General features: G+C 40.3%; 1 protein-coding gene, 1 long non-coding RNA gene and 8 other non-coding genes across 19 annotated transcripts in view; all 10 read left to right on the top strand.

The window, feature by feature from the left end:
* Positions 1-2,097, top strand: part of osbpl9 (oxysterol binding protein-like 9) — a 35,308-nt gene extending 33,211 nt beyond the window's left edge. For 9 of the 10 annotated variants that reach the window (XM_034582121.1, XM_034582119.1, XM_034582120.1 and 6 more), the window contains one exon: positions 70-2,097. In XM_034582121.1, coding sequence (XP_034438012.1) covers positions 70-144 — 75 coding nt within the window. In that variant the 3' untranslated portion in view covers positions 145-2,097. The remainder of the gene's footprint in view (positions 1-69) is intronic. The other variant, XR_004613553.1, reaches the window with a different exon arrangement.
* A 4,793-nt stretch (positions 2,098-6,890) lies between these two features.
* On the top strand, positions 6,891-9,721 carry LOC117759768. Its single transcript, XR_004613554.1, has 10 exons — positions 6,891-7,247; positions 7,331-7,374; positions 7,520-7,567; positions 7,743-7,786; positions 8,243-8,292; positions 8,481-8,530; positions 8,720-8,746; positions 8,929-8,968; positions 9,140-9,189; positions 9,668-9,721. It is a non-coding gene; the product is annotated as an uncharacterized LOC117759768 (long non-coding RNA).
* LOC117760879 lies at positions 7,109-7,188 on the top strand. The gene has a single exon (XR_004613746.1). It is a non-coding gene; the product is annotated as a small nucleolar RNA SNORD74 (small nucleolar RNA).
* LOC117760888 lies at positions 7,606-7,674 on the top strand. The gene has a single exon (XR_004613755.1). It is a non-coding gene; the product is annotated as a small nucleolar RNA SNORD75 (small nucleolar RNA).
* LOC117760876 lies at positions 8,099-8,178 on the top strand. Its single transcript, XR_004613743.1, has one exon. It is a non-coding gene; the product is annotated as a small nucleolar RNA SNORD24 (small nucleolar RNA).
* LOC117760889 lies at positions 8,336-8,411 on the top strand. The gene has a single exon (XR_004613756.1). It is a non-coding gene; the product is annotated as a small nucleolar RNA SNORD79 (small nucleolar RNA).
* Positions 8,570-8,652, top strand: LOC117760883. The gene has a single exon (XR_004613750.1). It is a non-coding gene; the product is annotated as a small nucleolar RNA snR60/Z15/Z230/Z193/J17 (small nucleolar RNA).
* On the top strand, positions 8,782-8,864 carry LOC117760881. Its single transcript, XR_004613748.1, has one exon. It is a non-coding gene; the product is annotated as a small nucleolar RNA snR60/Z15/Z230/Z193/J17 (small nucleolar RNA).
* Positions 9,722-9,756: 35 nt separating the features above from the next.
* Positions 9,757-9,823, top strand: LOC117760886. Its single transcript, XR_004613753.1, has one exon. It is a non-coding gene; the product is annotated as a small nucleolar RNA SNORD78 (small nucleolar RNA).
* A 167-nt stretch (positions 9,824-9,990) lies between these two features.
* Positions 9,991-10,063, top strand: LOC117760878. The gene has a single exon (XR_004613745.1). It is a non-coding gene; the product is annotated as a small nucleolar RNA SNORD47 (small nucleolar RNA).
* Positions 10,064-13,065: the final 3,002 nt, after the last annotated feature.

Here is a 13,065-nt window from a genome sequence, read left to right as displayed (position 1 = left end):
ATTGACGTTTTTTACTTTTGGGATTTTCTAATGTGAGTAGTAATTGTTATTGCTTGTGTTTCTCTGCAGCTATTCCACGAGGACGGCGAGTGCTGGGTCTACGACGAGCCTCTACTAAAGAGATTAGTCTCTCAGAGGCAATGAGGAGACGACGCACACTCTGACACAAACACACAAACGTATGCATCAAGAAATGCACACACAGCAGAGTCTTCATAAGAACTCTTTTGCAAAAAAACACTTCTTATCCAAGCCTTGGAATGACTGATGATTGATTATGTACACAGCTTTGCGTCTGACTGTAAAACAACAATATGGAAGTGAATGAATTCGAGCGGGAAAAGCATCGAAGGTGTAACATGAAAATTAGTGAATCTTCTTCTCCTTATTTTGGGCAAACTCAGCTTTCAACGCCATCGAGACCCGCCATCACGAGACCTGTCGGTGCACAGAGACGGGACAGGAGCCTCTCCGCTTTTGGTTTCTCCACTCTGCCCGTCAGCTTCATGACCACACCCATCGTCTGCTCCACACACATGGTTTTTGTTGGGAGGGGGTGGGTACAGGGGTGTGTGGTTGGTGTTCAAATCAAATACAACAGCGCTCTACATCTCAGGGAATCTGGTGACTGAGGAAAAATAAAGCTGCTGCCCCCTCTGAGAGTCTGACAGCCTTAGTACGGTGGAACGGATTCATCTTAAAGGGGCAGGGGAGAAATTCTCTGCTTGCCTGCAACTAGTTATAACTGTTGTTTATATATAGATACGATATACATATGATGGATATATAAATATATATTCTTTTTTATTTTCAATGCTCTTTTTTTCGTTTATTTTTCTTTTTGGCAATAGTGTAAAATATTTGAGGATATAAACTTGATGGCTTTACATCTTTAGGAATCATTCCATTTTTTTTTTTCTTCTGTTCCCATTTAAAAGTTGACTCGCCACATATTTGGTCCTCCTCAGAGTTCTGTGTCTCGAGTGTTATCCAGAAGCAAAGCCCTGCATAACCCACAGCACAGATAAATGGAATATATGCAATATAGAAATACTTTCCGTTGACTGTCACTGGACACATTTGTACATCTGTTATGCCAGAAAAAACGATTTGGAGAAAAGGTTGAAGAGAACAAACGATCCCCTAAAAAAGCAGATGTTTCCATGCTACCTGAAGGCATTTATGAACGAATGATTGTTTACATATTTTTGTCTTTCTGGATTGCTTGTCTGTGATGAGGACGTAACAGTTGGACTTAGTCTGTGACGTCTCCCTTTCTGTTGTGCACATCACGTGTCCCTGTGTCCTCTCCGAACACGCTGACTCCACAGTGGATCACCTTGATGACCGCTCCTGTGTCGTCAGAGGCTGAGGAGAGGGATACAGAGAGGAACCTGAGGTTCTGCATTCTGCTGGTTCAGTCTCCTTGTCATCTTGTGTTTTTTTTGTCCATGGTTTTTCAAGATAAGAACAACGTAGAGGTTGGTATTCACCCCTGTTGTTCACCTCGGACCATTCATCATTCATTCTCTTATTTCAAGCTGGATCTAAATGCTGTCATATTTGTATGAGATACAGAAATTGAAAAAAGATAGAGTTCACCTGAAAATGCCTGAGAACATCTTTTAATGCTGCAGCAAACGCCCCTAGAACCGTTGTGTTGTTTCTCCAAGATATTTGGTCATAACTTTTAATAAACTGATCACGTCAATAGTAACTAAATTCAATTAATCTGTAGAAGCAGTTAATCAAGACATTCCTGATGCGTTATGTGCATCCAGTGACATACAAATTGAAGATGGAAATACTTGTTTGCTGCAGTCGAATTGAATCCTCCTCTAAATCGGACTAAAATGCTTTTTGAATCAACCCAGTCCAAGCTCAACATGAAGCTACTATTTAGTTTATTTTCTCTTCCATGTTTTGTCTTTGTAAATTATATTGAATCGAGGCCTTGCCATACATTTCAGTATCACTCATTGTCGCCTGATAGAGTAATCAAGACAAATGTATTTTTTATTTCCTTCTGATCATAACCATTGATTGTATCAGATCCTCCTGTTTATTGATGCATAATATTAAATCTCCATGAGTTTACTGCTGTGAGTCTTTGTCTTGGTTCTTCCAAAGAGCGATTTCTGGGTAAGTGAGGAAGCAGTTACTTTTTCTATAGACGTTCATGTCCGTACATAACTTCTGTTTAAGGTAAAATTAGTTAAAGTTGCAGTGTGTAGAATTTAGTGACATCTAGTGGTGAAGTTGCATGTTGCAGCTGAATACCCCTCACCTCATCCTCCCCTTCCAAACATGACAGAGAACCTGTGGTAACCTTCAGTTGTCATAAAAACTCAAAAGGTGTTTAGTTTGTCCAGTCTGGGCTACTACAAACGAGAGCTCAACGCACTGCAACTTAAGAAAACATGCAAGTGGACAAAACACAGGCAAAGTAAGAAAACATCCTCAATTTCACAACACAACACAGCACATTACAGAAACGCACTGCAAATACAGAAAACGACATCGGAAGTGTTTCCAGAGGACTCCTAAAAGTGATGGACACGTCCGCTTGTTGTTGCTGCCGCAGTTTGGAGTTGTTAAAGTCGGTGTCCGTTAGTGATCTTGGAAAATTTGCTAAACTTTAAACGTTTTTGGTTTATTTTAATAAATAACAAACTTTATTACTGCAGATGTATCCTGTTAACCCTCTGAGACCCACTGGGCCGTGTACGATCTCAAATATCATGTTGTCTTTAGAGCGTCATGACTCCTCAGCGGTCTGAGATAGAGACATGCGGTTTTCTCCTGTTAAACCGAATAAACAGCGCTAACAAGCAAGCCCCTGTTAGTGAGGCAATGTATTGTCCATATTGTGCAGGGGAAGGAAACCCTAACTATCAAAAGAGCAATTTTGCCCTCTTCCGAGCTCCGATCTCACTGTGCGTCTCTCGGAGCCCCGGGGCCAGTGTGTGTGTGTGTGTGCTATTTGGGAGCACACACACACACGCATGCGCCCGCTCCTGGTATTTCATGATGGCCTGATACGATGATGATTTAAAAAATGATCGTGATCGTTAATCATATGAAAACTGATTAGTTAAGTTCACCGTTCGCGAAGAATATGCACAACACTGTACAGCCTCTGCAGAGGGGCTGAAGAGCCGCATGCGGCTCCAGAGCCGCGGGTTGCCGACCCCTGTGTGGAACCGTATTTGTTTGATGTATTGGACGTTTTTGTGTCTCCTGTGGCAGCAGTGTCCATCACTTTTAGCTGTCCTCTGGAAATACTTCCGTTGTCGTTTTCTCTATTTGCAGTGCGTTTCTGTATTTGCTGCGCGTTTCTGTAATGTGTTGTGTTGTGTTGTGAAATTGATGAAGATGTTTTCTTACTTTGCTTGTGTTTTGTCCACTTGCATGTGTTTTCTTAAGTTGCAGTGCGTTGAGCTCTCAGGGCCACCGTATTAAACACACTTGTGAAAACAACACTAGGATTATTTTATATTAAATGTCTTTCAATAGATCCCTCTCATCTAAATCATACAAACTGGACATTTAAGAAAATAATACGTTATTGACCATGTTGGGGAAATTCATGTATCACTGCAGCCCAGGTCCTAATACAGGTAAAAGAAGAATAGAATGAAACTAGAACAGTAGAGCACATATCTCTGCCAAGGTCCAACATTCTCCTTAAATTCAGTCAAGTGGCACTAAATTTCACACACATACACACTACCGTTCAAAAGTTTGGGGTCACCCAGACAATTTCGTGTTTTCCATGAAAACTCACACTTTTATTTATCAAATGAGTTGCAAAATGAATAGAAAATATAGTCAAGACATTGACAAGGTTAGAAATAATGATTTTTATTTGAAATATTAATTTTGTTCTTCAAACTTTGCTTTCGTCAAAGAATGCTCCATTTGCAGCAATTACAGCATTGCAGACCTTTGGCATTCTAGCTGTTAATTTGTTGAGGTAATCTGTAGAAATTTCACCCCACGCTTCCTGAAGCCCCTCCCACAAGTTGATTGGCTTGATGGGCACTTCTTGCGCACCATACGGTCAAGCTGCTCCCACAACAGCTCAATGGGGTTGAGATCTGGTGACTGCGCTGGCCACTCCATTACAGACAGCATACCAGCTGCCTGCTTCTTCCCTAAATAGTTCTTGCATAATTTGGAGGTGTGCTTTGGGTCATTGTCCTGTTGTAGGAGGAAATCGGCTCCACTCAAGCGCTGTCCACAGGGTATGGCATGGCGTTGCACAATGGAGTGATAGCCTTCCTTATTTAAAATCCCTTTTACCTTGTACAAATCTCCCACTTTACCAGCACCAAAGCAGCCCCAGACCATCACATTATGTCCACCATGCTTGACAGATGGCGTCAGGCACTCTTCCAGCATCTTTTCACCTGTTCTGCGTCTCACAAATGTTCGTCTGTGTGATCCAAACACCTCAAACTTTGATTCGTCTGTCCATAACACTTTTTTCCAATCTTCCTCTGCCCAATGTCTGTGTTCTTTTGCCCATATCAATCTTTTCTTTTCATTGGCCAGTCTCAGATATGGCTTTTTCTTTGCCACTCTGCCTAGAAGGCCAGCATCCCGGAGTCGCCTCTTCACTGTAGACGTTGACACTGGCGTTTTGCGGGTACCATTTAAAGAAGCTGCCAGTTGAGGACCTGTGAGGCGTCTATTTCTCAAACTAGAGACTCTAATATACTTGTCTTCTTGCTGAGTTGTGCACCGGGGCCTCCCACTTCTCTTTCTACTCTGGTTAGAGCCCGTTTGTGCTGTTCTCTGAAGGGAGTAGTACACACCGTTGTAGGAAATTTTCAGTTTCTTCGCAATTTCTCGCATTGGAATAGCCTTCATTTCTAAGAACAAGAATAGACTGGCGAGTTTCACATGAAAGTTCTCTTTTTCTGGCCATTTTGAGAGTATAATCGAACCCACAAATGTAATGCTCCAGATACTCAACTAGCTCAAAGGAAGGCCAGTTTTATAGCTTCTCTCACCAGCAAAACAGTTTTCAGCTGTGCTAACATAATTGCACAAGGGTTTTCAAGGGTTTTCTAATCATCCATTAGTCTTCTAAGGCGATTAGCAAACACAATGTACCATTAGAACACTGGAGTGATAGTTGCTGGAAATGGGCCTCTATACACCTATGTAGATATTTCATTAAAAACCAGACGTTTCCACCTAGAATAGTCATTTACCACATTAACAATGTATAGAGTGTATTTCTGATTAATTTAATGTTATCTTCATTGAAAAAAACTGTGCTTTTCTTTGAAAAATAAGGAAATTTCTAAGTGACTCCAAACTTTTGAACGGTAGTGTATACCCCACACATATATGTATAATTTCCCTAAATGTGCCTGATTATTTTCATCAGGATCCATAAATTATTCCCTGGGATAATGTTACCAAACGTCAGATCTCACAATGTCAAAGAAAGTAAAAAATAAAAAAAAAATCCTGGATCAGCCTCCAGATTCGGATCTGCACCAAAATCTAATAAGTCCCTTCATGACTCAACCACATCATCCCATCAAGTTTCATGGAAATGTGTTCAGTTGTTTTTGTACAATCTTGCTTATTGACAAACAACACAAACCAAACAACAATCAAACATACAAGGGTGAAAACAAGCATGATGACAGTCTGTAGCGTCCACCGTCTGTTGTTCAGTCTGATGTCAGTGGCCACAAATGAACAGCATTGATCCAGTGGCACATCTGCCACAGCTCATCATGGAGAATATGAGACCCTACACATGGAATTACTCCCGCTGACATGCAGTGATGTGCGAATGAACAAGGTCAAAACAAAAATTACATTCCTGCTCAATATCAGCTTCATCACAAACCACATTTCCTGTCATACACTCAGTGGACATTTTGTTAGATACACCAAGGTCCAACTAATCCAGTCTATAACAACAACTTCACAATAAATCCACATTCAGGAAGTTTTAACGTTCTGTTTGGGTTGAAACTGTTGGATCACACTGTGTGATCATGTGATGGGATGATGTTGAGCTGTATTGTTTCATACAGTGAAGTATTTCTTTTATGAAATGAATCTACCTTCAGTGAATTTCAACACAACAACACAATCTACATCCTCCAAAATGATCACTGAAGGGGACAGAGCATTTGCTGGGAAGGCTCCGAACCTCTGGAACCATCTGCCTGAGGAAATCAGGTCAGCTGAGTCAGGGATCTCTTTTAGATCCCTCGTTAAAATTTACCCGAATTTAAGTTCTATTTTATTAAATTAAATTTTAAATATTGATTATAAAGACTTTTATGTGAGCTCTTTTAAATTAATATTGTTTTATAATATTGGTGATTCCTTACTTTTTTATGTGCTTTATTTCGCTGCCCTTGTAAAGCACTTTGTAACTTAGATTTTGCAAAGCGCTCTTTAAATACAGTTATTATTATCAAAGTTATTATCACACTCTGCAAACCAAACCCTCTGAAACACTTCTGAATGTGGATTTATTGTATTGTTAGTAATTGTATTGGATGTTAGAATTTTATTTAACGTTATTTTAACGCTCCAACCCCTCAAAGAATGAGCAGTATAGATAATGGGCTTTATTTAGTTTTAAGTCCCCCCATAGGATTAGCAATAAATGCTTCGGATTTTATTCTATTGTGTTTTATTTTGTCCTGTTTTATTTTCTCTCAAAGGGGTGACGAACGTCATCATTAGAAATGTAGACTTTCCTGTATCGGTCCAGCAGGGGCGCTAGTCCTCGGACTATGTTTCCCATCATGCAGTGCGACCTCTGCTATAAAAGCGCCTCGCCCCAGCAGCTCAGTCTCATTCTCCGGCTCTCTCTCTGTGCCACAGGTATGTCTCCTCCACCACGTGTCTCTGTGCTGCGTGTCGTCACTTTGTCTTTTAGCTTTTAATGTCTCCACTCTGATGTGTATTCATGTAACTTCCTCTGCTGAGCCCGCGCTCTGTGCACTGACGGGTTTGACCTGTGAGGCGCTGATGCTAGCACAGTTAGCCTGGTTAGCCGCAGCAGGCCTCGGCCACGTGTTGCTTAACGCGGGTTGAGATCAGCTCAGCTCGGCTCGGTTGTCTCATCGCAGTGTGATGATACAAATGTTGGTAGGGACATCTGACTACTGTGAGGAAACGCCAACTTTCTGACCGCGTGGGACACTGAGACACAAAGAGGCCGTTTTCACTGCAGAGCTCCTGCGCTGCCAGACTTTAGGGTGTGGACATGTTTTCAGCCAGAAGATGGCTGCATCTATTTCAATCAGTTTCGTGCTTAATCTGTTTCCCCATCTTTTTGCAGACTCGTCAGCGACGTCGACTCAAAATGAAGGTGAACAGCACGTGGTAAGTAAAAGCTATTAGGTTACATGTACAGTAGTTTCTGAAACTTCTCACTGAGTTTGAATCAGTAGTGATAAATAAAGATTAGTTCCAGTTACTCAAGATGGCGTCCCGGACCCCTTCAACTAACGTGCCCTTCTTTCCTCAGGCTCAAACGGGTGTTTCCAGGCGTTTGGACTCATCAAATGCATCCCTGGTAATTGTACTTTTTAAACTCTACTAATCCAAAGTGGAAGTCGCTGATGATTTCAATTATAAGAGTAGTGGACAGAAGTGATTTCTGAGCAGCTTTAGACTGAGACTTCCGTTTCCGCTGTGCACCATGCTCTCGGTGTCACGTGGACAATACCAACATGCGCTTGTATCCGCAGGTTGGAATATGATGCAGAGGTGTGAAGAAGCTGGGGATGATGAGGTAAAGCTCACGTTTTCTAAATGTCGATGGCTTCTGTTTCTCTTGAGGTGTTAGCAAATCTTTATTTAGCTATTGAACATTTCCCCAGGCTCAAAGACAAGGCCTCAGTTGTTGGTCTTAAGTCTGACAATTGTATTTTATAACTTGCATCCTTGTATTAACAGGATCCATTCAATCTGAACTAGTTTAATAACTAAAATCTCTTAATTTACAAGTATTTGATTTTAGCGCCTCATTTGAAAACTCAAAGTGCAGTCTTGGCTCCACTCTGACCACACCTCCAGAGAAGCATCGGTCTGCACGTGATCCCTGTGCTGCTGATGACATTTATTTGCTACTCTTGATCAAACGATGATGATACCAGCAACCACCATGTTTTATTATCTGAGGCACTGATGAGGCCGTGTCTGACGTCCTGAGATTCTTTCATGGCTCACGTATGTCTTGTTTCTGCAGGTGTGATCACACTGACTGAATTCACTCATCAATTCACGACATTCAATAAGGTAACGAACTAGACTTTTATCTTGACATATTTGCCCCAAAACCAACTGTTAATGATGATTGTTAAACAATGGGAATCTCTCTGATAAAGGGTGAAAGAGAACTGTTTTCTGATGCAGTGCTGGTTTAGGATAAGCTTGTATGTTTGCAGTTTTTTTTGTTTTCTCAACTTCTGGTGTTTGTCTTGCAGATGGTCTCGTGTTTGTGCATCTGGTCTGAACGCTCTAGTATGAGCTACTGGTGAGTTTAAGATTTTACCAGTTTAGTTTTGAAACTGGTCTGATACAATGATGATCCCATAGTTCAGCAGAGTTAATCAATGAAGAAGAACTATTGTCTTTCGCTCCTATCTGATGTGTCGGCTTCTATGAACCTCATTGTCTCCTCAAATGGGATTTGGTTTTAATTGAATTTCTTGTTTATTTTCAGAAACCTCTCTGGCTACAGAATGCTATGGTGAGTGAGACTGAAGTTTTATCCTTAAATGAAGTTTGACACAATGATGATACCATAGTTCAGCAGATTTAACAATGAAGAAGATCTATATGTCTTTCGCTCCTAGCTGATGTGTCACCTGTAATTGTCCTCTAGCCCAAACAGCTTATTATGCATACTAACGTCCCCTCTGTTCTCCTCAGACATGTGACTTCTCCGCCGACTAAATTTCCAGCCTTGTTGGTACGTCTCACATTCAAATCAAATGTTGCTAATGTTCAGGCGTGATGAATGTGAATCAGGTCGCTGATCCAGTTGAGGAAATATGTCATGTTTCTGATCTGATACTTGTTGCAAGAGATAAAATTGCTAGTTTCTGCAATCATCATAATTGAAGCTGTTTTTACTTTACAGATCTAATGGGATCTTGGGCAGTTGGGTGCAGAAGATGTCACACAAACAATGTGAGTATGAAAATAAAAACTGTAGAACCTCAGTCCCAGATGACAAGTGGAGCTGGACACAAACATGCCCTTTAGCTATCAGCAGGTAGTTGTCAAGACTGAAACTGCTAGTTGGCTTTTTTCACTTTATATAAAATGAAAGGTATGTAGTTAGGCTAGAACTGCAGGATTTAATTGGGATACCTATTCATAATGCATGAATTGGAGTAAATTAATTTACAACTGACACCAGCTCCATTTGCTGGTTGAACTCCACCTCGTCTGGGTCTGAGCAAGCAGCTCTGGTTTATTAGTTGGGAACTTGGTTGGTTTTAGTGAACCTCATGATCCCTGTAGTCTGACCTTGTGATGACTAGATGACGACTGACTTGAAACCATGGAGTCTTGTTATATTAGCTCTATCTGATTTGGTCAACGTAGAAAGCTTCACCCCATGTATGTTGTGCATACTCATCTTATGCTGTTCTGTCGTCTGCAGGTTCTGATCGCTCTCTGAGATCCGACTGAACGGCCAAGGCGAGGTTGACTGAGGTGAGAATTCAGAGAATTGCAAAATGGCTTTTGCTGGTTCAGTGATGTCTTTAACAAATGTCTGACCTGAACTTATAATGTGGACAACATTGTTGCTGAGTAACCTGCAAACTTGAAGCTTAATAGACCAATCACTGACTTGTAATAAGGGTATTTCTGTCTCTTCTCCAGGAAAAGGCTGCATCTCTTGGGCTGACCTTGGTAAGTATTTCAAAGTCTATGACAAAGTGCCAATGTTGGTTTGATTGAAAATCTGCTTAAATGGACCACTACCTGTGATGACAAGATTCTGCCAAATGATATCTCTTGATTATACCTTACCGTTCCATATTTCTCTGAGGTTGTGGTCTAAAACAAATGTTTTGTTACTTGATACCTGGTTTTATTTTAAAAGACTTGTTTCTTTCCACAGAAAGCAGATGTAATGCCCTCAGACAGCCTGATGTTTTACTCTAAAGGTAAGTACAAGCCTGCTAGAGTACAATATCTGAGTCGTGATGATGTCAAATAGAATTTAGTGTTCTGGATATTAAAACAAAGCTTCCTCTTTTTCAGATTCTGTGGTATCATGGCGACCGGAGTTTGACCTGCAGACAATTTAATATCTCTTGGCAAATGTGTTTTCAACATTGTTGCAATAAAATACTCAAATGAAATATTGATTTTTTTTTTTTTTGGAAAAAGATGAAAATTGTGTTTTAAAGTATAATTGACTCAACTACAGAGCTGGTCAGTGATTGGAAGTCTTCATTGTGCCAAAAATCAATGATAAAATGCAATGTGATTGCAAAAATGTAAACAAGACTCATTTTAACTTAAGTAGGTTACTTAAGTCAGTTTGTAGGGATTATGCAAAACCTCAACTGATAGCCATGAAATAGTGTGGGGTCAGGCATGTCTCAAAGAACCCGTTACATTTGTGTGGATCTGGGGTATTATAACGTTAGGATGTTTTTTTTTGCCTCTTACTGATCTCAAAAGAATTTGTCTGTGTGGGAAATGGGATTTTTTTTTTTTAATATTGAATGTTCTTAGTTTTCAATCGGTTACAATTTAAGCCTTAAGCTCATCTATTGAATGAGCCTTGTTTTTCTGTTTAATGTTCATGTGCACTTTCAGGTTCCAGCTTTCAATTATAAAAATTGACATGGCAAGGAATCAACAGCATGAACAAATGTGTGATTCTTAAACTCTTCAAGCTAACAGCTACTCATAATGAACCCAGCATTAAATCAAGGTCAAATAAAGACAGTAGGCAAACTGATCCCTTTTTTTATTGCGGAGAACATTTCTTGAGCACGTGCTCGTCTCTAGACTTCTGAGGACACGCATTGACATGATTCATTCTCTAACCTTTACCATTGCAACTAAATACCTAACCTGAATCTACTTATAGCCCAAATCTACCTCTAACTCTAAAATCAAGTCTTAACCCTCAAACAACCCATTGACTGAGAACCAGGCACAATGTCCCCACAATGATGAATTGAACCAAGATGGGCCATTATAACTAGATAGACATGCACACACACACACACACACACAGAGCTATGCATCAGACTTTGACTTCCATTCATAATGGGCAGCCTAACGTAATCCTTCTACCTTAACCTGACAACAATCCACATCTGATCTTTAACCTTAACCAGGAACACAGAAATGAAGTTTGGCCTCATCAGGACTGAGCTTTGGTCCCGTCAGGTCTACTGGTCCTGACAAGGTCAATGTTTATACTGGAAAAGACCTAAAAATTTGTACACACACAAAATCACATATTGATTAACAGACATTTTCTGAGATAAGATTGTATGTGTGTGGGTGTATTAGCTTAAAAAATATGTTCCAGTAAAAAACATACAGGAGTGAGAACTACCATTAAGGCAGTTTTAGTATTTCAGCAGGTGTTTATGTGTCATTTCGCTGAGCAGTGTTTCACTTCGCCCACCCTTGTGGTCTATTTGCGGGTGGCAACCGACATCAAGTTGCATTACCGCCATCTACTGTTTAAATCACGATGGTTGACAAAGATTAAAATAAAAGAATTGTGACGAAAAGAAGAAAGAAAATTCACATAAAAGAAAATAAATCACTACAAAGGCATGAAGTTGATTGTGTGGTTTTATTCTAATTAGACATCAAATCCATGTGAGAGGTATATAGGCACACGCTTCATCACTTTAGTCACATTAACCTATTGTGAGGAGCACTTGGCTAAAATCTTTGTGTGATTACGGAGATTAACACTTTGTTTATAAAGATTTTAACATTTTGCCGAAACGGACATCAGCTTCCCTGACACTTGTTGAATTAAGCAGATTAAATATGTTATTACAATGTTGTTACAATTTGAGCTTGATGGGAGTAAAACGTTGAGAAAAGATATTTTCATGTGTCATTAGTAGTTTTATCTTCTATATATTTTACTTAGTGTACAATGTGGGCATGATTTTGAATCGTGAACAATAAATATGTAGATATAGTGTTAGGAGTATAGTAATAGAAGAGAGAAATATTTATCGGCCTGTAATGAATCTTTGATTGAAGCAGTACTTTTAGTATTGGCTGATTTTCAAGATTAAAACGACTGAGGTTGATGAACTGGCTGTAAACATTTCTGCTACATACATGGGAACTGTCTGTTTGTGTGAGAGCATACGTGGCTTTGTGTCTAACTTCCTTCTTTTCTATTCTACTGACAAGTGTGAAAAATCAACAGGAGAACTATTCTGTCACCATGTCTCAAAACAGTGAGTTAGAAATCAGTGTAGGAGACCTGATCCCCTCCCCCACTACACAGTACCAGGCACAGACAATCCTGGGCAATGGCGTCTATGGAGTGGTCATCCAATGCAGGAATGTGACCACCGATGAAACGGTGGCTTTAAAAATGATCAAAAGCATGGAAAACATTGACTGCGCCAAGGAAGAGGAGGTCACCCTTCAAACCATGAAGGCGCTCCACTCAGACAGGTTCAACATTGTCAGATTCAACGAGTCATTTACCTACAAGGGACATGTTAGATATTCATGCCTCATAAGTAGAAAAGTACTGAGGAACATGTGACTGAGTAGGGGAATACCGAGGAAAACAAAACTCACAGCCCAAGATCACAGCCCAAGGCTGTGGGACAGGAGATATAGGTTCCACCCAGATTGTATGTGTATAAAAATCAGCGGATGATGTTGTCCGGGGCTGATTTCCTCATGATCCATCCTCGGGGTTGGTGAACAGAGGAACTGAGCCCAGAGACTCTGTAAGTATCATGATTTATAATAAAACATTTTTGTCTGATAACTACCTTGTATGTGTGTGACTTTCCTCTAATCAAACAAACACGGCGGACT

The sequence above is a fragment of the Hippoglossus hippoglossus genome, chromosome 4, assembly GCF_009819705.1.
Source record: "Hippoglossus hippoglossus isolate fHipHip1 chromosome 4, fHipHip1.pri, whole genome shotgun sequence".
Lineage (NCBI taxonomy): Eukaryota > Metazoa > Chordata > Actinopteri > Pleuronectiformes > Pleuronectidae > Hippoglossus > Hippoglossus hippoglossus.
Note: the sequence above shows the minus strand (reverse complement) of the source record. Positions and strands in the feature narration are given on the sequence as shown.